Below are 24,940 nucleotides of genomic sequence, written 5' to 3' on the forward strand. Positions count from 1 at the left end.
TTTTCCACATGGAGTTCAATTCCACACCTTTGACTCGTGTGAGCTTCCACGTCAGGAGCCATTTTGTAAGAGTGCCCCTCTGCTGCCATCTGTTGAACAGTAACGAAATTTAATTAAGAAGTGGTGGGAAAATGCAACTTCTACTGCCGTACCACCACCGTCTGCCTCTGATGTCATGAGCCAACATCATAAACTAGGAGGCATTTCTTTCAGAGCAGCCTCTTATTTTGCATCAGTATATTAATTTGCGTGAATTAAGTCATAGAAGTATGAAGAAACTTGAAGTACACTGAGATTTTCCATTTTTGTTATTGCAAATAACTAGCTTAATGTATTTGTAAAGTTGCTAAGAATGTTACAAACAAAAAATATGCATACGTGTACACAAATATATAAGTAAATAGTTACTTATTTTTTTTTTTTACCATCAGTGAGCAGTTTAGGATTATGTTTTCATAATGTTTGCAAACAGTATACCAGATTTAGAGCTATTAGGATTACTGGGTTTACTTCATCTTTATCATTTTCTGAGTATATTTTTAATCCACATGTTCTTCTCAATTTATCAACAAAATATTTTCAAGCAACAGCCAATTTTCAGAAACAGTTTTATGGTAATAGCTTTAAAGGCAGAAGAGGCAGAACAGAAAACAAATATATTCTCATAAGGTAGAATTGGTAACAATGAATGTACAGTTATGTAAGGCAGGAATTCAACACTAGAATGTCAGGAACTTTTACCAGCATCATATTTTGAAAGAGGAGATAGAGTTCTCACATTGCAAGTTAACACTTTTCCATTACAGTCTTTACTGTTGAAAATACAGTTTCAAAAGGAATGAAAATGATTCTTGAGTAATGACTGAGGCTCTTTATGTGATACTGATCCCTTACTGTTTGCTAGGTTTCGGTGGTTGCATGAAGGATGTTAAATTTACACGAGGTGCTGTCGTTAACTTGGCATCTGTGTCCAGCAGTGCTGTCAGAGTCAATCTGGATGGATGCCTATCAACTGACAGTGCTGTTAACTGCAGGGGAAATGACTCCATCCTAGTGTACCGAGGAAAAGAGCAGAGTGTTTATGAGAATGGTCTGCAACCATTTACAGGTAGCACATTGGTTCCTTAAATGAAATATATCATTTTTATTTCCTTCTGTATTAATGTGTTACCGTGTTCAGACTTTGTTCTCTTTTTCCTCCCTTCTTTTGCATCTCTGTGGTCTTTGAAGAGTACCTTTATAGGGTGGTTGCCTCAAATGACGGAGGATCAGTATCTAGCGCATGGACCCGTGCTCGTACAAGAGAATCAGGTAAATATAGTTTTAATGCTTGTTTATGTCTGTTCATCTTGTGTTATCTAATATTAAGTTGGTAAAAAGCCCATCACAAGAATTTTGCAGTCTAAGTCATGTAGTATTTCTGAAGGTACTAAAAGTCTTTGGTGCTCTGAATAGTAGCAGAGTACTGTCCTATTTCACCTGCAATATGTTTAGGCAAATACTTTCCACGTATAATTCAAAGTATTTTCCAAATATACATTTTATTATGCCATTGTATGAGAGCAAGGAATGTGAAATAATTGAATTATATTAACATTATAAGAACAGACGTGTCTAGGCATGTTGATGTGTGCACATTCAAATTCACATATACAGGAGTGCTAGAGTAAGTAACTGTATTTTCCCATGTATGACTGTGTGATACTAAATCAAGTGCAGAGGGAGGAGATATTGGAGAATAGCAGGAGCATGCTGTGGAAGATGGAAAGCCATTTAGCTATAAGTGAGATGAGGACCTAGTGCAAGCTGCTTTTTTTTTTTATGTTCTCTGCACATGCATGTGCTGCTCAGAGCTGCTAAATAATGTACATGGGGGAGGGATTCTTTATACAAGTAACCTGCAGATTGTGAGTATTTAACAGAAAAGTGTGTAGCTTGTGAAGAAGGTTTTGAAGGGACATAATACCTGCTGAACATTGAAGATCGTATTTGTCTTACATTCCCTTTCTGCTCAGTGCTTTTAAAAACTTTATCTAGCAAGTTTTTGGAGATTTATAATCCTGTATTTTTTATTTACTCAACTTTTTGTCTTTTGTAAATGGAAGCCTAACTGCATTCTGCCAATGCAGAGAATTATTTTGATAAAAGACGTTTGATACAAGATCTTAAAATGACACAATGTGTAAATATTTGACTCATTAATACACTCGTAGGTAACTTAGTGTTGTTACTTTTCGTACTACTCAGAAGAGTGAGGGTGGGTACATATTTTCATACCAACTGACAGTAGTAAGCTTTCCCATAAATGTGTTTGCAAGCTGACCACAAAATTGAACAGCTATATGTTCCCTAGGGCTGGAGAATAATTGCACTACTTAATTATTTTTGAGTTGGTTTTGTTGTGTCCCTTATGAAAAGACCATCTGCTATAGAATACCTTACCTTGCCCTGTGATACACTCCAGGACTAATAAAATCAATATAATGCTGTGGTAACAGAGGCTTTCCTAGATTATCACATTCTTTGTACAAGAATCACAACTTCAAGTATTTTCATACTTTATAATGTCGTACTCTTATTAAAAAAACAACAAAAACAAAACACATACACAAGACCATAACTAAACCAAGTCTCTGTACACATTTAATGAAACATAAGTTACATAAAAAGTGGTTATTTGATGGTGAGAAAAGCAAATGATCATCAGCAGGGCTAGGGAGCCCACATGCATTCACAGCAAACTCATCATCCATCATTCTGCCATCAAGTTCCTTGGGCCTTTCCTCTGCGTCCCTTGTGCAGTCATCTGTGATGAAGTTGTTACTGGACAGACCTTTAGTGGATATAGAAATGTAATAATAAATAGTTAAAGGTTAAGGGAAATGGGACTTCTTTTTTTTTTAATTAGCTACTCTATACATATTTGAGCTTTGCTTTCCAGTTCTAAGCATCTTCATTTTTTTTTCTTTTCATTTTCTTCCCTCCCCCCTCCAATACAAAGTCTGTTTTACTCTGAGATAATTATCTGGCATTACAGATATATGGAAATAAATTAATAAGCTTATTTTTGAAGCATTTTTGTGAAGAAGAATGCACATTTTTTAGAAAAGTTTCATACTTGGACATTCAGTGGCTTAGATATCCAACAGATAAATGTCAAACCCTTCTCTGTTGCAGTGTTTCTTGCGTCATTCAGTTGCTTGTTTATAATGCCTGAACTTCCTAGCTACGTGCAATCCACCTCCTGTTTTTGAGATACTTCAATATGTTTGATACATTAAATGTTTTCAGAAAGCCTCAACAAGATGAGAAGGAATGTTATGTAGATGGAGTTTTGATGGTTTTGAAATATAGCTTAAACTGAATAGCTCAAGATGTGCAGTCATATTAAATCAGTGCTGAAAAGTTACAACTCTAATAAATTGTATTTATGCTAATGGTTGAGTCTGATTTACTGCAGCCATTAAAAGTGAAGAATAGGGGCAATAGTCTCCTTAGAACTGCCATTTTCTCTATTTTCTATTTTATCCTTCCACAGTTCCACAAAATGTGCCAACTCCCTCAAGAGTTCACAGTATAAATGGTTACAGCATTGAGGTCACCTGGGACAAACCTGCTGGGGTCATAGGTGTAATTGAGAAGTACATTTTGAAAGCATATGAAGAGGATGGTCCCAGTGTACCCATCGCTATTGCTGAGCTTGCTGACACTAGTATGCTCACAGGTAAATGTTGTTAAGTACCATTTTCTGTGTGCATCTAATAACATGGTGTGTTTATACCTTCTTTTATTGAACTATAAAATATTGTCTATTTTCATATAGGATATATATCCTTCATAAGGAGCGTATCTACTTAGGTTGCTTCAAAAGTTATGCCCTCTATTTATTTCTTTGGAAACAATGATAGATACAAAGAACACAGTAGCACTGTTTGATAGAGCAAACTCTGAGCTATAAAACCTTGTTTATCAACACAGTCCCCACCATAAGAAGTGTGTTTTCACCAGTGATAAGGACCTGCTGCTTCACTTGTAAGAATCTGCACCAGTGGGGGTGACCGGCTGCTGGAATGCACAATTCACTGCCTTGCCATGCTCACATCCACTGTTTGGTCCCCATAAACATACAGCAAATATTGATGAATGCCAGTGGGTGCCATTTTTTTTCCTCGTGTAGAAATTCAATGGTGCCCTTTTGCTTCATACACATTTCCATGTCAGGCGCCATTTTGTCAAATTGCCCCTCCGCTGCCATCTGTCACACAAAAACTACATCTAATGGAATACTGATGGGAAAGTTCAACCTTTACTGCCATGCTACCAATATTTGCTACTGACATTGTGGGCCAAAATAATAAAATAGGAGGCATAACTTTTCCAGAATCCCTTGTAATACAGTCAGCACCAGTGTATGTTGCAATGTATTGACTTTGAAGAACAATAGGAATTAAAATACATTTAATACTGAAAACAAGTTTTTTTTCCTTGTCTAGTAATGATTTTATAGGGGAATTGTGGCTTGTTTTTTTGTTTGTTTGTTTTTCTTAAGTGTGGAATATGTTACTTTCTCCTGTTTTTACATCTGTTTTGCCTATGTGAACTCTAAACCTAGGTCCCTAAGATACTATTCAACATGATAGACCAAAACACCTGATATACTTGCCTAAACTTGACTACGTAAACCTAAGTGATTTCAGTGGGATCTAGCATGCATTTAGGTTTATCAGATACTTTGGTTGCTACTACTCAGATTTAGAAGTAGATTATTATATAATGAAGGAATTTGGGTTTTAGTGGGCTTGGTCACTCCTGAGCTGCAGGTGGTGAACAGGATCTACTGCGCATGAGATGTGTTTTCTGAACTCCTGGTCATACTACCTGTAGTAGCTGGAGGTTTTAGGAATGTGAGACTCTTTGCTCACTACAAAGAGAATGTTTTGGGACCTTTCTTCCTGGCAGAGCAGTTTTATTTATTAACTCTTTCATCGTATACTTATTCATTGCCTAAAATTAATTACATAATTCATGAAAATAAAGCACTAATGACATAATGCTCAAATCTTGTGCCTTGGTAATGCTTGACTTCAAGCAATATAGCTGCAGAAAATGCCTTAACCTTTCAGCAGTATATTACTGCTGCTTTCCTGAAGCCCAAGTAATACGTGTTCAGTGTTTGTCACGTGAACATGTATGTTGTTGTTTCTCTGCTGTAATGTAGATATAAATTACCAAGAACAAACATGCGCGCACTTTTTATTTTCTCCAGTTTGAATGTTCTTGACTATTTGCTAATGATGTGCTTGCAACACATAAATTGCATTGTCTTTTCATTATTACTGAGATTTGTTTGAACTTCTTGTTTGAATACTCTATCTGAAAATGCAACGTAAATTGCATTAATAGAAATTTAAGACCATATGTTAGTATATGTTCAATAACAACAGCTAATGTTCAGAACTTATATTTAGCTTAATTCTTGCTGGTATTATGCCATGATTATGTGTTAGGGTTATGAAAAACTCTATATGGGGCCAGATAAGTAAGAGTATGCAGCTTTCAGGAGGCAGAAGGGTAAGACATTACTTTATATTATATGAGGATATCAAATAGATCCCTTTTTTTTTCTGTCTTTTATGGCAGATAGCTGCTGAATAATGCAAAATTAAATGACCCCAAGAACTTAAAAATGACTCTGTTCAACCATTGTCCTCTCTGATAATGTCAGATTGTAGATTCTTGGGCATATGACATAAAGTGACTATTCCTGTTAATATAAATTCAGTTGGTAGTTTGCCTTTCCTCATCTGGAAGTTGCATCCTCACTGTTGTCCATAATGGTCTGTGGTAGTATTATCTTTTCTTAACCACTTATGCTTTTGCTTCCAGTGACTCGCTATGGCAGTAAGTTTTCAGATTCAGTTTTGTCTTTGTGAAAGGAGTATTTCCTTTTGTTATTTATAACTGCTGCCTGATATTTTAGAAATGTATTTCCCAGTTTGTGTTGTATGAAATATATAATTCAAGCCCACTGCTGAGGTCAGAACTGAGGAACTATTTCTCTTAAATCACTGATCCTGATGGACGTGGTTTTGCCTTTAGCCCATTGATTTCATTGTAGCCAACACAGAGAGATTTGTTTGTGGGCATTTGCAAGTGGCTACCCTCAAACGTGAGAGTTATAACGGAGAAAATAAGAAATCTCAAGTGATGAATTAACAGTGGTTTTTGAAGACCAGACAGTTTGCCTCCCAGAGCAGATTCACAGTGCGTAGGTGATGAGCAAATAAATTCACTTAAATGCAAGCTGAGGGCTATCAAAAGGATTCTTGAGGGAGTGTTGGAGAATGTGTTAGCCTAAGCACTCTAGACTCATTTGCTGCCAGACCTATCTGGACATAACCTGGAAGATAACTGTACAATAACAAAGGGTGGTTGGTGGGACAGTAGAGACTGCTTCTTTTCATCTGTCATAAATGTGGTAATTGCAGTTTTGCTGCTGGTAACATAGGATAAGATAAGGCATATAGCCATAAAAGCAATCACTATACATTGATATAGCACAAGTTCCTGTGAAATTTAATTTGCAAAGATGTTTTTGATCCATTAATTTTATATGAAAGTTTAAGAGGAAATGAGAATTAAAACAATCAACGTGATCCTTGGCAGGAGTATTAAAAATGTCAACAGTTTTCTCTCATTGTGATTCTACTATAATTGTCATGATTTTCAATTTTCTTAATTTTCCTTCTTTATTCTCTTATTAATTGTGCTGCATTCATCACAGATAGACCACTGTTTATAAGCTTCTCTTCCAGTTTTGAATCAGTTTTGAGGAAGTCTTGGTCGGTTTGATTTTTAAACTAAAAAACAACAGAAACAAGCTGTACTTGGAGAGTATTATGCCATAAGTGCCTCAAAACTAATTTTGTTAATATTTAAGTGTTGGCAGTACAGGAGGATGTGGAAAGAGCTGGAAACAAACAGCTGCTGCCCTTACACTTATGTTGTTGCTTGCTGGATAATTAGCATTTGGAAAGTAATGCAAATCCTAGAAAACATTCACAATCACCAAAAGCTGCAAGACTAATCAGAATGGTAAATGTTGTAATGTGACTTTATCTGATGGGTTGGAATCTCTAAAAGAATTGTACTGCACTACAGGAGAATTCTGTAGTGCTTAGAATTAAAGAGAAAATTAGTGAAAGATTAATCATAGAATGCTATAGGCCGGGATACTTCCCATTAGACCAGGTTGTTCAAAGTCCCATCCAGCCTGGCTTTGAATGCTTTCAAGGAGGGGACATTCATAAACTCACTGGGCAACCTGTTCCAATGTCTCATCACTCTCACAGTAAGGTTTCTTCCCCTCATTCTCTTGTTGTGGTCCTTAATAAAAAGTCCCTCCCCAGCTTTCTTATAGATCCCCTTCAGGTACTCAAAGGCTGCTATAAAATCCCCCTAGAGCTTTCTCTTCTACAGACTGAAGAGCCCCAGCTCTCTCAGCCTGTCATTATTAAGATGGTGCTTAATTCCTCTTGTCATCTTTGTGGCCCTCCTCTGGACCCGCTCCTACAGCGCAATGTCCTTCTTGTGTTGGGGGCTTCGGAACTGAACACAGTACAGTTGAAGATGTTGAACAGTATTGGCCACAGTACCCATTCCTGGGAAGCACATCTGAAATCCCTCCAACTGGATTTTATGCCACTGATCATAACCTTCTGGGTCCAACTATCTAGATAGTTTTCAGTTCACTTCACTGTCCACTTATCTGTACTTTGTCAGCTTGTCTGTGAGGATGCTATGGGAGGCAGTGTCAAAAGCCATTCTAAGGTCAAGATAACATTTATTTTTATCTCTGCATTTATGAAGCTTTTCATCTTATTATAGAAGTTTATCAGGTTGGTGCATCAGTCAGGAAAATCTAAGTCAAAGTGAGCTCTATACTGATTCAGCAGTAATTTCATCTTATTTTTCATGTGATCCCTTGTATCACTGGCTCCTAATATAGCTGGCTGCAAGTTGCCACCTGTGCTTAGGAAGAGAAGATTGTTTTCAAAAGTTGATTTAAACGTATAGTTTTGTGAGATAGTTACTAACTGGCTGCAGCTGTGGGAAGGTTTAAAGTGTTCAGCCACTTTCCCATGGGTGTCTCATTACATCTAGAGGAGAATGAAGAGGGGATTATTGCTTAGCCTTAAGGCTTGTCTGGTGTGTCTTAGCAAGTCTTACCATCAGAAAATTAATCCAGCAAGGTGATCATTTCTCATCCTTATCAATTAATGCTAAAATACTCACAAACACCCTGCTGCGTGACACAGAAAATGGCTCATGAGAAATAACTCTCCTAAGCTCCTCTTTGAGTTCTTGACTGTGTTTGAATTAGTATTCTCACGTACCCCGTATCATGTGCTGTACCTGTTTTCACAAAAGGTTTCTAGTTTATACCCAGTAGTCAGATAGAAAATGGCATTTGCCTTTATCTGTCCCAGCAAAGATGCTTCTACTGTCAAGCACCTTAGAGAAATGTATTTTATAATTCGAATTGATGTCGTCATAGAATTCAGGAGATCCACAAGTCTCTAAGTTTTGCCAGCTCCCAATTACAGGCAATAAGGAACAATAACAAAAGCTGCAAATGTTAAGATATTCAGCAAAAGAACTCACAGACATTTTGTATTTCCATTACAGAGTTTTTTCTATTTCACTTGGTTACTGTAGTTCTTCGTACCTGTGCCGCTACTGCAATAACCAAGTGCTAAAGTTGTGACTCAGCGCATGATGATGAGAAAATTGTTGTTGACAGTTTATCCTCTGAATGCCCACAGTCACCGTTCCTCCTTACCCTTGAAATGAGCTTCATTTCTTTTACCTTTAAGTTTTTTATGTTTGGCAGATGACTATCTCAGGAAAAGTTGATTTGATGGTTTGATATGGTTAATCAAAGTGATTAGGCTGTGCATATTTGGCAGGTCCCCTCAGAAGATGAACTCAGACCTACCACTGACTAGGCTTGCCAGTGGAGTAAAGGAAAGCTCACTGCCAGATTGTAAAATGACCACATCTAAAGAAAAAATTCTAGAGAAGGGCTTCTCACTCCAACCGAAACAATAATGAACACTTCTGCCAGGCCTAAGCAAGCAGTGGAAAGAAATCATCCGTGTCTTCTTTGGCCAACCTCACTTCATATTGTGAAGGGGCTTGGAGTAGTAGTTTTGAGGTTGCCTGCAGGCATGTACCATCACCTGCTGCAGGGTTTGGGAGTCAGAGGGCTGCAGGAGCAGCTGGAGGACCAGGCAGTGCTAGGTGCAGGGCCCCTCAAGGTCTGGGGTGGTAGCCAGTGTGGGCAAGAATATCAGCATCCAAAGCAGCCATGGCTGGGTAGTGCTGTACTGAGGGGGCACAGACTGTGGATTTCTCTCATGGCAGTCATCCTTATCTGCAAAATGCTGTTGTCTTTTGAGATCTTGCAAAAGTTGTGTTGTACCAAAATCCTGACAATGATTAGAAACGTTACTTGTTGTTGGTGTGTTTTCTCCCTGTGGGTTCACAGAGATTTGTTCTCTCTGTCTCACCCACATACAGGCGCACCTCTTTCAGCAGAAGGAGCTGAAGGATTATACAAGCATATACAAGCAGCTGCACCTGAGTCTCTGCTCAGCTCCCTGTCTGTCTGCTGCAGCTAATGTAACATAGGGCAGCCAATAGATCTGTCGATGCCCATTAGGTTCCTGTAAATTGTCAGGTGGTGCTTGAGCTCCTGGTGATTCTAAATCGGAGTGGCAGAACATAAGTTCTTATCTCCTTTCATTTACCAGGCTGTAGCAGACTAGCAGCATATTTTTCAATATCTGCACTTTAAATCATGAATGATATTAATATTCTGCAATATAGAGGTTCTAACTTGATTGAGTTTAGACTTAAGTGAATCTTGTTTACAGTCCAATGCATTATATACATTTATTCATACAAAATGTAAATTGTCTGATTAAATAAACCTGAAAATTTTAGCAAATTTTATCAAAGTTACAACACTTAGCTACATACTGATACTTTTATTGACAAAAAAGAAATCAACTTCCTAATGTTCATGAGAAGAAAGGGATTATCAGAATCTTTTTATAGTCATAATTTGCAAAAAGTTAATCTTTCCTTCTCTGCCGACTTTTAAATTTAATCATTCAGTAGAAAGTTAGCATTGTCAAAGTTATTTGGGAGGATCAAGAAGAACGGAATGATATTATAAACCAATTCTTTCTGTGGTTAAGCAGTGTCTGATGCAAAATGAGACCATTGGGTTACGGTGGTCTGCGAATCACAGCAGCCAGAGTTGTTGTTTTTAGGTAGTGTGGAATGTGACAGCCTTCCTTGAAATGTTGCAACCTGAATTGCATCTATGAGACCAGTGGAGCTTGTGCTTGGTGGGTTATAAAGTAGGATTTGCTTGAAAAAGGGATGAAGGGTCTTCCAAACCAGTAATCAAAGTAGACGTCTTTGTTCTTCTAAGCCCAAGTATTTTGATTCATACTCTGCTTATGTGTATGGGAACTGCTGAGTCACGGCCTGAACCACTGATTGATCACGTGAGGTGAGCACCGAGTCAGCCATGGGGGCACAGGTGGAGGTGATATACCTGTGTGAGTGGAAGGGGTGGAGCCTGGCTCCACCTCTCCCAAACCCCATTTAAGGGCTGACCACCACCAGGGAAGGATCTCTTCTTGGAGATCCCTCCCACGTGGAGTCCCCTGTGAGCCTTGTCATCCTGAAGGTGAGCCATCCTCTCTTTTGTATTATTTGTATACTGTTTATGTAGAACTACTTAAAATATACCATCACCTATACTATTTCTTTGCAGAGTACCATCCTTGGGAGTTATTTAGCCTACATTATGATAAAAGATGCTTTAAAAATGCAGATGTATGTGACAGAGTGATGTGCGCAGGCTTACAGCTCAGAGATTAGAAGGCACATGTGCTTTTACAGTTTTGTTACAATCTGTCAAAAACACAAAGTCAATTGAGGACTTTCTTTTCTGGTCAGTGCATGTGACTGAGTGGGCTTAATTTTGTTGTTATGGAAAGGCTCCTTTGCTACGTGTCTTTCAGAAAAAACTCACCTCAATTTTTATTTTTATTCTGATATGCAGAATAAAAGCTCTGAGTTACCACAAGAGAGTGTGCCATCTCTGAAGGTCAGGTGGTGTTTTGAAGTAACTTCCTATAAAGGAAGGATGGTTTAGCAGCAAAGTGAATAGAATGATTTTAGAATAAACTTTTAATTGGAGGATGAAATTATTGAAATATTATACTTGCTTTTGAATCTGTTTTTCAGTGCTCGTGAACAGAATACTACCCTCATACCGTAGTGGTAAAATAATTATTTTCCTTGGTGATAAATACTGCTTTTCCATTCTAAATCCACTGGAACACTGTGGCAGAGCCCTCCAAGTACATGACAACTCCCTTTTAGATGTAGTGAATATAAGAAACATCTGTTCTATGGAGAAGCTTGATATTTACTCTTCTGATGCACTGTCTGTGCTACTATGAATGGGTTGGTTATAAAGGTGCAACTCATTCTGACCAGTTATTGTGTCTATTTTATCATAAATTCACTGTTCGTGCTTTTCTGTTGTTCTTGTTAATGTTTTTATCCCATATCTACAAGAAAGAACATTTTTTGCTCTGGCAAAATTCTAACCCCCAACTTCAAATATTGCAAATAATTAAAGATCATTTAAATAAAAGTATAGAAAATTAAATGCTAGTTTTGCATATAAAGTGGGCTTAATGTTCTAGGTGTGATTCCAGATCACTCTTTTAGACTGTTAACTTTACATTCATATTTAACAAATGACATTATTCAGTTTCATGGGGTCACTGTGTCAAAATGTCTGTGTTAGAACTTAAATTTATTTCCAAAGGTTCTTTGAGTGGGCAGATAGGAGTGGTGTGTTAGAATGATTTACCATCTCCGATTCCCTGTGTGGATTTTAAGGCTAGGAACGTAGCCTGTGGTGTAAATTTTAAGTCTGAATGGATTCAACCACTCTGAAGTGGCAAATGGAATGAATGGGACTAACATCTCAAATGCAGGAGACTGACTGTCTTCTTAAATATTAATGATCCCTCTAATTCTATTTCCTGATCAAGGTGACAGTTTATCTACCTCCCTCTCCCCTAACATAGCTAGAATACATGTAAGTATGATTGTGGCCAGAAGTTGCTTTGTTAATGTCCCATCTTGGAATGCCCACTGGACTGTTTAGTGGATCATCAGTTGTTGGGTATAGACGAGGGATGTCAGTCTACGAGTGTGCAAATTGAGGAATTTGGAAAAGTTTTTAAAAGCTGTCAGCCATCTTCATTGGATCACAGTCCATTTCTTATTTCAGAGTTTATTTTGCTGGGCTATAAATTATTTCATGTGTATCAGTGGTGGTCTTTGCTGTGGGACTCCTGACTTTGTACTCTAAGACAGTCAGGCACTGGGTGTAAATTTCACTGTCTGACTAAAAGTGCAGAGGAAAAGAGTGGGTAGTGAAAGCAGAGCAGCCAGTTTAATTGAATTAAAAGCCGGGTGACACCAATGTAGACACCTGTCCAATTACAGACAGGCCAAGGTGTTTACCATTGCTGTACAAGCGATTTGAAGATGACAGAAATCTTTCCGCCCACAGATTAACATAATGAAGGAGAACAGATTACAGTGGATGCTGGCCAAACAGATAGGTTGGCAGCTGAGGAAAAAGTAGTTTCCTGAAGGATGTAAATAAAATCTGTGCATTTTCTGTTGCCTACCTATACAGCACATCTGTTTCTTTGCTGAGGAAAAAAAAGTACAAGTGTACACGTGAAGGAAATAGATTAATTATGAGATGAACAAAGTATTTTTTGTTGCTGTTTCTGCTGAATGTTTTTCAACATCAGGTTCTTTCTGTTGGGAAAAGGGTTTTTTTTATTTATTTTATTTTATTTTCTTTTTGAGGTCTCACTGTCCTTCATAAACCTACCTACATAATGTACACTCTGTTGCATTGCGGATGCTTCATATAAAACCTTTCTACTTCATCAAAAGTACAACCAAACAGCCTGATCCAAACCTTCTACAGCTATGAATATCTTACTGGATATGTGCTAGTGTGACTCCCAGTGCCTGAAGCCATTGATGACCCCACAGAATGTCTTCCATCATGAAATGCAAGGAGCGTTAATTCACTGCTCCATAAGAAAAGAAAGCTACAAGTGCTAAATGTACAAATAAAACTAAATTGCTTCCTAAACCACAGCAGAGTGAATAGAGGGATACCATACGCTCTACACCATGCTCTTCTTAACTGAGAATCTGCAAATGTCACAGAGGATTTGCTTGCTACATGTGTTTGTTTTCTGAAGTTGCCAAAAGTACCTTTTATACTTTCTGTGATCTAGAAATAAGTACTTTCTATTGCCTTATTATAAAAAAAAAAAAAAAACACCTTATTTTTTTAACATTTCTCTGCTGGAGAATTTCTGTATATACCAGTATTGCTGCTTTACTGGGATACTGGTATTTTGAAACACCATTATTTTCTTTTTTATGCATATTGAATGCTCTTAGAAATATTTGTCTTTTGCCACAGAAAGATTATAGATGCATTTGCTTGGGTAGGGGTTGGCACAACATTCTCTTTCTTCCACTAAGTATTTACACTAGATAATAAGATAGAAGTATGGTTTTTCTCTGCTAACATGGGATTTGCAAAATCAAAGCTATTACCAGAAAGAGTCAATCCTGTTCAACTGGTTTCAGTTTAACACAGTTACTCAGGCATGAGTGATGCTACTTCTGATTATCTCTTTGTGCGTAAGAGCAGAATCTCAGAAATTAAGTAGAAATGCCACATACAATGCCAATCTTTGGATAGGTTCCAGTAAAACATATAAAAACAACTAATTCAATAAAAGCTAACCTCATGTTTCCATGTGACTACACGTATTAATGAACACTGTAAAAAAAAAAAGTTTACTCTGACTTTCTTGCTCAGAAAATAATAGAAGTGTGTTTTAACCGTAAACTTCCAGTATCCAGTTCTCCATCTCTCTTTATTTATTTATTTATTTATTGTGGCTATAAAGTTCTTAGCTGAAAATCTTTGTTCTCACATAGCTTTAGAGTTATTTTGCATTCTATGTAGTAATCAAACTACGAGTAGCAAAAAGGACAACCTTTTTTTATGTGTTTGTGTATGTATAATGCTGCCAAGTTTTAGTGTCATACCATGACAGGTTTGTCGAAGAATTACATTCTCCAAGACTTTTTTTTTTTTTGGAAATGTTTTTCCAGTGCTACAGCTTTGAAATACCTAATATGGAGCAGTTGCTAAGTAAGTGTGAACCAAGAAAATAATCTATGATTGCTTTTGGTTTTTTTTATGAAATGCTGCAATGATTTTACTGAAAGCTTGTTAGAATTGAGATGAAAACATACTTTGAAATAACATTTGACGTGATCTGACCATCTTTAAATTACTTTTCATTCAATATTAGTTTGTTGTTGGGCTTATTTTCAAATGGGAACTGCTGACATTTCTCAAAATGTCTGTAAAACAGGTTTTTTTCCACACAAATGACCCGAATATTTCTTTTCAAAATATTGTGTAACTTCCTGAAGTGTCAAGGGGTGATTTGTTGTATCCATTACAAGCTGCCAATATATATGTGGTAATCCCTCAAATTTTTTTCTCTAACATAAGGGGAACCTGAAAAAGACAAGTTTACAGATATTTTTTTATTGTAAATACCTGTATACTGTGTCACTTGAATTACAGTAGTAGTGATTGTGTTGGCTATATTCTACCAATGAAGTAATGAAACACAAGTGGGATTTTTTTATATAAAAAAAGATCTGAGTTTAGAGTTGAATAAATAAGGGACAACATTGGAGAGCAAGTATTAAAATGATTGCTCTGAGAGACAGTGAAAATTCCTTGAAAAGTCAAAATGAGTAACTGGAAAAAAAAAAGTGAAGCAGGGACTGTGAATAAAGCCTCAAATTTATTGTCACTGTTATAATAAAATGTACAGCTCTGTCTAGGTGTAGTGTTTGTTATGGTGAGAATAAGAAAAGAAACTTAACTGCGAGACAAATATTAAGAATGCAATGAAACACCACTTTCAATTTGGTTTACAATATTAATGTTGTGGCATGATACGAACAAAACCTTAAAACCTTTTTTCTTTTCCACCTCTGTGTATGTATGTAATCAGTCTGTACATGCATAACACCTTGCTTTCTTCTGTTGCAGGCGTATTGACAGGCTTGCGTCCCTTCACAAACTATGCTGTAACCCTAACCGCTTGCACTTTGGCTGGCTGTACTGAGAGCTTGCATGCATTGAACATCTCCACTCCACAAGAAGGTAAAGTAATTTCAAAGGTCTTGACTTCCACATTTCAGTCATGAATAATAAAACAGGAGAAGAGCTAAATGCTGCAAAGCCATTTGCTGGAAAACCCCAACCTAATTTGATGACAAAGTGCATTGCCAGACCATAATTGCTCCATTTTTTGGGGGGGTGCGAAAATGAATCAAACTCCATACCCTTTAATGACATGCATCTTTAATAGCTGTAATGCAGATTAATGGGCTTTTTAATTGCTGTTACATTGTTCATGCAAGAGCCTTGTCATTAATATGAAGCATCTGAAAGATTAATGAAAGCTTCCTCATTTTACTATGGCTCAGAAGTAAATCTAGAGACAGTCTGACTAAAAAGAATTGATTGTATGGCATAGTATGAAATTGAGAATCAAACGGTTGATTTCCATGGTTTCTTTTAACTGCTAAACACCAGCAATAGGCAACAATTATTGCAGTATGATGAGACCTCCAAATGTCAATTGAGTTATTTATTAATTGCTGTTCAGATTTTCCCTTTTCTAAACTCTCACATGTTGCTGGGCTCCAACCTAAAGGTTGTGAGTGTAAACTAATATTTTCTAAGCTTGCATTAAGAGCTAGAGCAGGAAGGAGAAAATAACGTCATGGTTCTGGCTTTATAGACTAGCCTGGTAATAAATAATACACAGCAATTACACAAGCAAATGTTCCCAAAAGAGTGCAATTCTCAACTAAACATGAAGTCCAACTCTCATTCTTCTGTTGGTTCCATCATCCTAAACCATGTAAATCCAGTAAAATCAGCAATTCCAAATTTGCACTGGTAGAATAATAAAGACTTGAACTTAAATCTATAAGAAGAGTTTAATCTTCCATAATGTGGAGTAGATTTCAAAAATCCCTCTCTCCCACTAACCCTGATGTATTTTTAAAAATAAGACTCTTTGTTATCTTTTCTCTTAGAAGCAAGGTAATAATAATAAGGTACCAATAAAAAAAAAAAAAGCGTGAAGTTGTGTGAATTCAACCATAATTATCAAAAGATCACTAGAGTGTTATTCTACTGCTAGAGAAGGTATTTGTAGAAGATGTTGTCCTGAGGAGGACAGTCCTGAGGATTCATAAGTTCATAGGTTCATAAGGTTGGAAAGGACCTAAGGACCTATAAGATCATCTAGTCCAACCATCCTCCTATCACTATCCCTACCCAACTACTAAATCAAATCCCTTAGCACCTCATCTAAACGCTTCTTGAACAGCGCTAGGGATGGTGCCTCAACCACCTCCCTAGGCAGGCCATTCCAGTGCCTGACCACTCTTTCAGAAAAAAAAAAGTTTCCTCAGGTCTAATCTAAATCTTCCCTGGCGCAACTTGTGGCCATTCCCTCTCATCCTGTCGTTATTTATCAGGGAGAAGAGGCCCACCCCATCCTCACCGCATCTTCCCTTCAGGAAGTGGTAGAGTGCAATAAGGTCTCCTCTGAGCCTCCTCTTCTCCAGACTAAACAATCCCAGCTCCCTCAGCCGCTCCTCATAAGACTTGTGCTCCAGACCCCTCACCAGTTTTGTTGCCCTTCTCTGAACATGCTCCAGGGCCTCAATGTCCTTCTTGTAGTGAGGGGCCCAAAACTGAACACAGTACTCGAGGTGCGGCCACACCAGAGCTGAGTACAGGGGGATGATCACCTCCCTGCTCCTGCTGGCAATTCTTGACTAACGTGTCTGTAACATGATTTTGATGTGAACATGCTGAAAACTGCCAGCAGCACCATTCCAGTCAAAACACAGTATCATCTCTTGGAAGTTCTACATAAATGGACTGAGTTTGTCAGATAGTATTAGCCATGAAAATGTTAGCCTCTGACAGCCAAATAGTTAATGGACCCTGTGGTGTTAACATGAAACAGTATTGTACATTTCTTTGTAGTATTATAAAGTAATTAAAAAAGTCTGTCTATCTTGTTGTTTCAGCTTTGTGAGTATTCTTGGTAAAGAAAGAATTCTGTGTTTCAGAAAACATTCACTGTTTTCAGATGTGCTGTCATATTAGGAAAGTTTACTCAAGAGTAGATTTACCTTTTTTCCCCAGAGATCAAATAAAGCCATGGGGAACATGTGTTTCAAACCTCAGAAGAATTGAACAAAAAAGTCGATGTGCAGAGTTTCTATTTTTGGACACTCTTGTTGCATGCTCTTAGTAACAATAAATTGATGATAGAGAAGACAGACACCATATCACACCCTCCAGCTACTCCTGTTTCCCTATTGAAACATTCATTACTTTATATTGTTTTCACATTGCCAGCCACTGCTAGTTATTGTTTTAAATTGCTAACGCAGAGCTTGTAAATTACAAGATATTCCTCCCAGACTAAGGCCCAGGTTCTGCTCCTCTTATGATATTCAATGGGATTGCTTGTGCTTCTACTATATAACTCATTGAAATGGTGAGAGAACTCAACTTTTAATTATTATCCATTGCCAACTTCCAGAATGATATATACATAAAATCCATGCTAAACAAACATTACTAAGCGTATTGAATTATGAAAAGTGTGAAGGAAGGAGTACTGCATAAGAACAATGCATCTGCATTTATGATTAGAAAAATGGATCACTTTTTGGGCATGATTAACAAGTATTGTCACGGTGTTATCCGTGTTATCTCCAAAAGCTGTGAGCTTACCTTAAGGAGAAAAGTGCAGGGGAAGCACATGTGCTGAACCTCCAGGGCAGCCCAGAGGAAGGAGCCCAGGCAGAGCCTGGCATCCGGTGCGGAGCTCCGCCCCTGCTCTGCTCCCACAGCATTAACTCCTTCACTGCTGCATGATGCTCTGATGTGGAATACCGGCATCAAAACCACAACAAGTATGAAGAAGAGAAAATAATTTGTATTAAAAGAAGTCTAAAAAGTATTAAAATTATGTACCCTTCCACATGCTCAGTGTTATTTACCTGGAAAGATAGAGAAGCAAAATTACTTTTCTAAAATGTGAAGAGTGTATCTTTACTTTTCATTGTACTTCATGTTCACTAGGATACTTCAGAGGTTATAGGAGAATTCTCATGATGTTCATACTTTACAAGCATGAAATCTCTCCAGAGATGTTAACTTCACAAAAAGCCTTTCTGGTTGCCATTGTTTGTTGAAATATTTTTCTATTTGTAGAATGCTAAAAATACCATTATACAGTAGACCTGCAGTAATTTTATATCTTTTCACTGCATTATCTTATTGATGTCCTAAAAATGTGATAAAGACTCCCTTCCTTACTCCCTATCTTTCTCACTTTTTCTCACCTCCCACAATAAGGTAAGATATATGATACAATATACAGTATGATATCATTAATATAAATATTGTATGTTTTTCACCAGCCCCTGAAGGTGTGCAGCTACCCACAGCAGCAACCTTTCCCACATCCTTGATGATGAGTTGGAGTCCTCCCAAAACACCGAATGGTATTATTACACAATATACTTTATATATGAATGGAGTACCAATTTATTTTGGAAATGGGACCAGGTGTGTTATAAAAGGTATGTTCTCTTCTAAGTATTATATGATATGGGTATCTCGTAGATTCTGTGAATAGTTGTACAGCAGACCCCTTATTATTTTGTGTCTGTGACTGTTTTAGTCTTGCTTTTGGATTTTGTATTTGTTACTTAGAGTCAGCTGTGATGAACTACATATTCAATAAGATGAAGTTCAAATGTGAACTAGTTGTGAGCCATCCCTGAGTTACCTTGCTTAGGGAGTCAACATGTTATTCCTGCTGAGGGTGGAGGAAGCCAGAAATTGGGTTAGAATATTTAAGCAAATTTGGACTGAATTGTGAGGCTGAGCTCTGTGCTATCATGCTAGAAGTGATGAGGTGAGTGTTTTGTCACATGTTCTTTTTTTCAAGACATTTTCCTGTTTGGGCTGAAAATACTTAATTCTTCTACACCCGTACAGACTCTGGTAACAGCCTCTCATGTAGCGTTCATCCTCCCTGGAGGTCTTTTGTGAACAGCAGTACTGTTATTTCTGGTATGAAGTGACCAGACATTCTGAAAAAGTATTACCTGTTGAAATTAAAGAATTTCAGATGAAATAGAAAAATAAAATGACCTGTGTACTCTTTAAAGCCTAGAGGGTTCAATCTGTTAGAGAATCTTAGAACTCTGTTGTGACTCAACAGAAATTAATATTGCCATGGAGTATCTAAATCCTGTTCTGTGTTATTCTTTTTCACAGGGACTATACTTTTGATAGCTTTATAACGTTTCGATCTCATAGCATTCAGCTCTCAAAACAAGTAAACTGTAAGCTATTGGAGACAAGAAACATTCCACAGATTTAATGTTTTTTTCCCCACTGCCTTCCTTCAATTTTCTTAATTAGAGAACCATTGTGTTGCTATCCTGAACTGCCCAAACTCGCTTGTTAAAAGCCTAAACTAAAAAATACATTTTCTTCTGATAGCTATATCAGTTTTCTTAAACTGTTACATGGAAGCTATTTTGCAGTACAGTGAAGCATGGTGATCTGATTACTTATTTTGAAATAATTGTTATAATTTTATGAAGTATCCAATCTATTTGTTCAGGTTGATATTGTTTATACCATGTGCACACCAACAGAACTGAAAGTACCATAGCAAAATGTAAATGCTATTCTGGACCCATCAGAATTTGTACATAGTATTAGGTATAAATAAAGCTAAAATATTTCCTATTGGACAACTCAGGGGAAAAAAGGTATCAAGATCCTACTTTCTTTTAAATGTAAGGCCTTAAAATTCAAAGCCATTTCTGCATCTTGAGTTAGTAGAAAACATATTTAAAAATTCATATAGTTCAAATTTCTTTGCCTTGCACATGCCATAAGCTACTGGTGTGGTGGGTCAGTTTTGACACTGAAAAATGAATCCAGTTAGAGAACGTCCTGAAGGCTGTTGATGATCGCTGTAATAAATAGTGCACACTTTAAGTCAAACTTTTTCATTCTGTATTCAAAGGTAATGGATTTTTCGTAACCATAGTAACCTTAGAGTATTTCTGGATAAATACATGAGGTATATACATTCTGGTTTTATTTTTGAATATAAACTACCACATTATGTATTACTAATAATATGAAAAATAGGATATAGGTTAGCATAATGACAGCTCAAACTAGTATGCATTTTTCTTCTGCAAAAAAATAAATATTTATCAAAAGTATAGGTTCAATTAATTTCTCCCCCATTCTCCCCAGTTTTCTGGTGTTCTTGTAGAGCCATTTATCTTTTCTTGCAAGATCTCCATTAATCTCTTATTGCCATCCCATAATGCTATTCTTAAGAATTTTGAATTTTATCACAGGTGCTTTTACTGGTGTGTTAATCCCTAACTGGCTGTAAATTGGCAAGGAATGAGATATGTTTGGGGAAATGGTCACCATAATATATGTTGTTCAGTTGGTTTTTAGTTCGGTTCTGATTGTGCTCTGTCCCAGTGCTAATATGAATGCTTGTTGATAGAAATTACAGTAATTTTTCTCTGTGTCCTTCAAAAATTCGATAAGGGTGAACTGAATTTCTGATGTCTTATGTCTAAGTCTTGCAAGATCAAATGGAGATTTTTCAGCTCTATCAGGTTATATTCAGCTAAACTAATTTAAGGAAAAGTCTTCATGTTCATAAACTTCTTAGAGCCGCTTTTGTTGCTTGTGTTCAGAAATGATTTATATTTTTCTATTGTGATCTTTGTATTTTTGACCCTATGGTGCATTTTATAACTTTAATTATTGCAGTAGCATTTTTACAGCCTTTCCTCTCCGTTTCTCTCCAAGTGCAAGTCTCTCTGAGCTGGAATCCCAGATTTTCCCCCCAGTATACCAATGTTCAGTAGGACGCAAATACTTGCGAGCCATAATTCAGCATCACACAAAGTATCTCAGTGATTACAGAGCTTTGCTTTACGTTTCTGAAAAGAAGAGCTAATGAATCAAGTCATATTGCCTTGTGCAATACTGCACAGGAGCCACTCTTGCCCTGTTACAGACATGGCATAGAGATCACACTGTTTGCTTTGGATCCATTTTATTTAGCTGCCAGTTTCTCACTGTGCCTGAAGGGGAAAGAAGTGATCTCAGCTAGCATACTGGGATTTGGGTCGCTAGAAATCCCAGTCACTATGAATCAGGTCTGTTTAAAATCTTCCTTACGTCTGTATGTTTAAGTTGAACTGCTTCCTTTCAGAGCCCAAGGTTTTCTTCTTTACAGGCTAGTGGTAAAAGAGATATAAAATAGACTCTTTTTTTCTTATTTCTGTAATGGCTGTAATTTTACAGCAAAAAAATGAGTCTTCTGCCTTTTCATTTTCATACATAGCTCTTTCCAACCTTTTATCTTTCAGCATTTGTACTAGTGATGTTAGTGACTTACTGCCTCAACATAATATGTTACTGACCCTAAACAGGGAGACAAAGTTCACTGTCTCCGGCATCTGTTTCCCGTTCATTCAACAGAATGATTTTCCTAATTTAATAACTAGACAAATGAGTTCCTGGCCACTTGTCCATCACAGAAAGTCATCGATTCTCCCACTGTTTTTTGAAATGTTGTATGAATTGAAATGTTTTATTTGCTTGAGTCTGTTGCTTTTTAGGAAAACATCAGTTCTGCCTAACAATTAAAATTTCAATGATTTTCACTTCAGCCCATGAAAGCGTAATTGCTTTAGACTCATCCTAAACTTCTCATAACTTGAGAAGGGATATGTATTTTTAACACTATGGTTGCAGATATATTGTCAGCTTAGTTTTTGTTTTGACAGTTGTTGAGGGCTTGAAATACTCATTGATTTTCATGGAAATTCAAGTGTTTCTTTTCTCTAGGGATTGAGCTGTAATTAAAAAGGAAGCCTTTTAAAAGCACATATGGCAAATGTACACTTCACCACATTGAAAAGGGGCATCCATTAGGCATCCATCACCCATTAATGCCTTTAAGTATTTTCCCTGTATTGACAAGTTCAGTTTCTGTGTTGTTAGTAATAAAGTACTGAAATGAAGGTAACCTCTGAACCCCTTTGTTAACTAGTTGTATTCATTTTTTTCTGCTTTTGCCTTATGTAGTACCACTTTCTCATGCAACATGGGTGCTGCTTCATAACCTGAATAGCAGTAAAAGCCTGAAGTTCTCTTGTCAATAGAAGCCTCCAGAGATCTCTCGGTGGAATTTAGGCTGTGAGAATCCAGGCTTCTGCCTTCATACTTTCAGTTCTTCTGTCTAAAAGATGCTCTTGTACCAAACACCAACAGCTATAGGAAACAAGGAAAAAGAATCACAGCAAGCATCTGCTCTCCAAACTGACATATCTCCCTCTTCATGGAGATGACTTAGCAGCTTTGAGCTGATGGTGCAACATTTGGAGTTACATTTAAAACAGGTCTTTCAAAAACTTTTGATTTTAGGAAAAAATGAGCTGATTTTTTTTTTTCCTATGGAGAAGAAAATATGTTTCTGTGATCCATTCAAGCACTTACAGAAAAACCTGAGTTTTCTACTTTGAACTGTGGAGATTTCTTAATGTAGTGCTTTTTAATATTCAGGAAAATTGTTCTGTATTCTTTCCTTTTTTATTTATTTATTTTTAGTTCTCAAAAATTTCCTACCTGCTTAGTTGAAAGAGAGAACAGGGAGGATTTTATACTGAAGGGTTAGCGGATTGTATGAGTGGAGCCAATAACATCTAAATGCAGAAAGCTTTGGTAGCAAGCACAAACTGTAATGACCAAATGTGACTCAAGGATCAATTTCGTCTTGATAGAAAATGAATTGCTGAAAAACTTCAGAAAAAATATTAATTTCAAAATATTCCTCTACTCTTAGAGTAGATTTCTCAAAGTAGGAGAAAGTGTACATTATTCAACTGATTTACAAAGAAAATGACATCATAGATACCTTTATAAAATGAAACACACACATGAAAAAGGATAAATTTGTCTTTGCACGGAGCTTGGAATTGAGGATGTATATGTCAGCATTTTCTGCAGTACTAGATCTTTGACGATGTTAAAAGATTGTTTTCATATAATTTTCCTATCAGATTCTAATGGTTCTCATCATGAATCTTTAAAGGGAAGATATTAACACTCAGCCATATGAAACTTATTTTTCTCTGCCAACTTGAAAGGAATGTTTTCAGTACTTCTGTGTGTTACAAAGGCAGACCTTCAGCTTAGTTAAAGCAGTATAGATATTCCCTAAACTGCATCCCCAAGAGTTTAGAATGCATTTCTGATGACTATGACAGACTGGTTTGTAGTGGATTTCTAGGCAAAATATTAAAGAAACCTTGGAAATAGTGCAAAAGCTAAGACTTTACAAATTAATCTATGATAAATAAAGCTTTAGCTTATTCAAATTATTTGTCCTGAATATGTATATGCTGATCCTATAAAACTGGTATAGAAAGGCAGAGGCAGATGTTTGACATCTGTTAAAAGATGACTTAGCAAATCTGAATTTAAAAGATGAGAGAATACCAACTCAGTACCTGTATTTTTTCCTGTTGTTCTAAATCTTTAGTATTTTTAGTAAATACAGCACAAGTAATGCACACTTACTATATTTTTGTGAAAAATTATCTTTCTTTGGCCCCTTTTTTCCATATGACTACTGTTTATTTTAAATGAAAGCCCATGATAATAGAAGCGAAATTGATATGATTTACATTTTTCTAATTGTAAAGTAAACCAGTCTGAATAAGAGAAAACGTGGAATTTTATGTAGAACATTATTGCAGGGAGCTGTATCCCTGAGAAGGTAATACATAAAGCTGCTATTCTCATGGTTACTTTTCAAACAGTTTTGAGGCACAGAAATGTTTAAAAACACTGATTTCCAACCCCAAGAATTTTTATTCATTTGTTTTAGGTCCTAATCAAAGATGAAAGAGACAGCTTTTGCCTTAAAGGACAAACAGCAGAAAAATTCTGTAGTCCTAGCATGAGCTTATTTCTCATCTTCTAGGTTGCACTGAAGTATATATAAATACCAAGTGAAGCAAGTCTCTGTTTTGGAAAGAGTGGTGTACTATCCAGTGCAACACTGATGCCAGATTCATGTATATTCTAACTTGGAATTTCACAATTTCTCCATTTTCTGTGCAGCAGAGGCTGATTTGACACTATTTTGGGCAATGAAAACAGTATTCATCTCTTTACAGCTGGGATGTGTTATCTGAAATGTCTTGCATGTAACCCAATGAGATATGACACAGTGCCTCTTATTTGCATGCTCTTTCTACAGTTCCAAGCCCATCATTTAAATGGATACCCAAGTGATAAGGCAGACAGGAACTAAGATGTTTTACAGAATGACAAACAAAAAATATTTCCTGCTGCAGGATTTATTCTGGCCTAAGTATGCTTTTCAGTAAACGTAGTGGTGCACCTAGCATTACAGAGCAGACCACACCAGTCTAATAGAAGAAAGCTGCCTTCCTCTAGAAGTTTTAGATTTATAAGAAAGTACATTTGATACACCTGAACTGGCAACACTGACATTGCTGGTGACCGGACCAG

General features: G+C 36.8%; 1 protein-coding gene across 1 annotated transcript in view; it reads left to right on the top strand.

Moving 5' to 3' along the window:
• Positions 1-24,940, top strand: part of USH2A (usherin) — a 354,043-nt gene that overhangs the window by 138,761 nt on the left and 190,342 nt on the right. Inside the window, exons 27-31 of the mRNA XM_065744176.1 lie at positions 905-1,108; positions 1,231-1,311; positions 3,539-3,724; positions 15,284-15,397; positions 18,757-18,918. Coding sequence (XP_065600248.1) covers positions 905-1,108; positions 1,231-1,311; positions 3,539-3,724; positions 15,284-15,397; positions 18,757-18,918 — 747 coding nt within the window. The remainder of the gene's footprint in view (positions 1-904; positions 1,109-1,230; positions 1,312-3,538; positions 3,725-15,283; positions 15,398-18,756; positions 18,919-24,940) is intronic.

This window comes from Cyrtonyx montezumae, unplaced genomic scaffold (assembly GCF_038088225.1).
Source record: "Cyrtonyx montezumae isolate F1298 unplaced genomic scaffold, pur_monq_1.0 scaffold_0, whole genome shotgun sequence".
Classification (NCBI taxonomy): domain Eukaryota; kingdom Metazoa; phylum Chordata; class Aves; order Galliformes; family Odontophoridae; genus Cyrtonyx; species Cyrtonyx montezumae.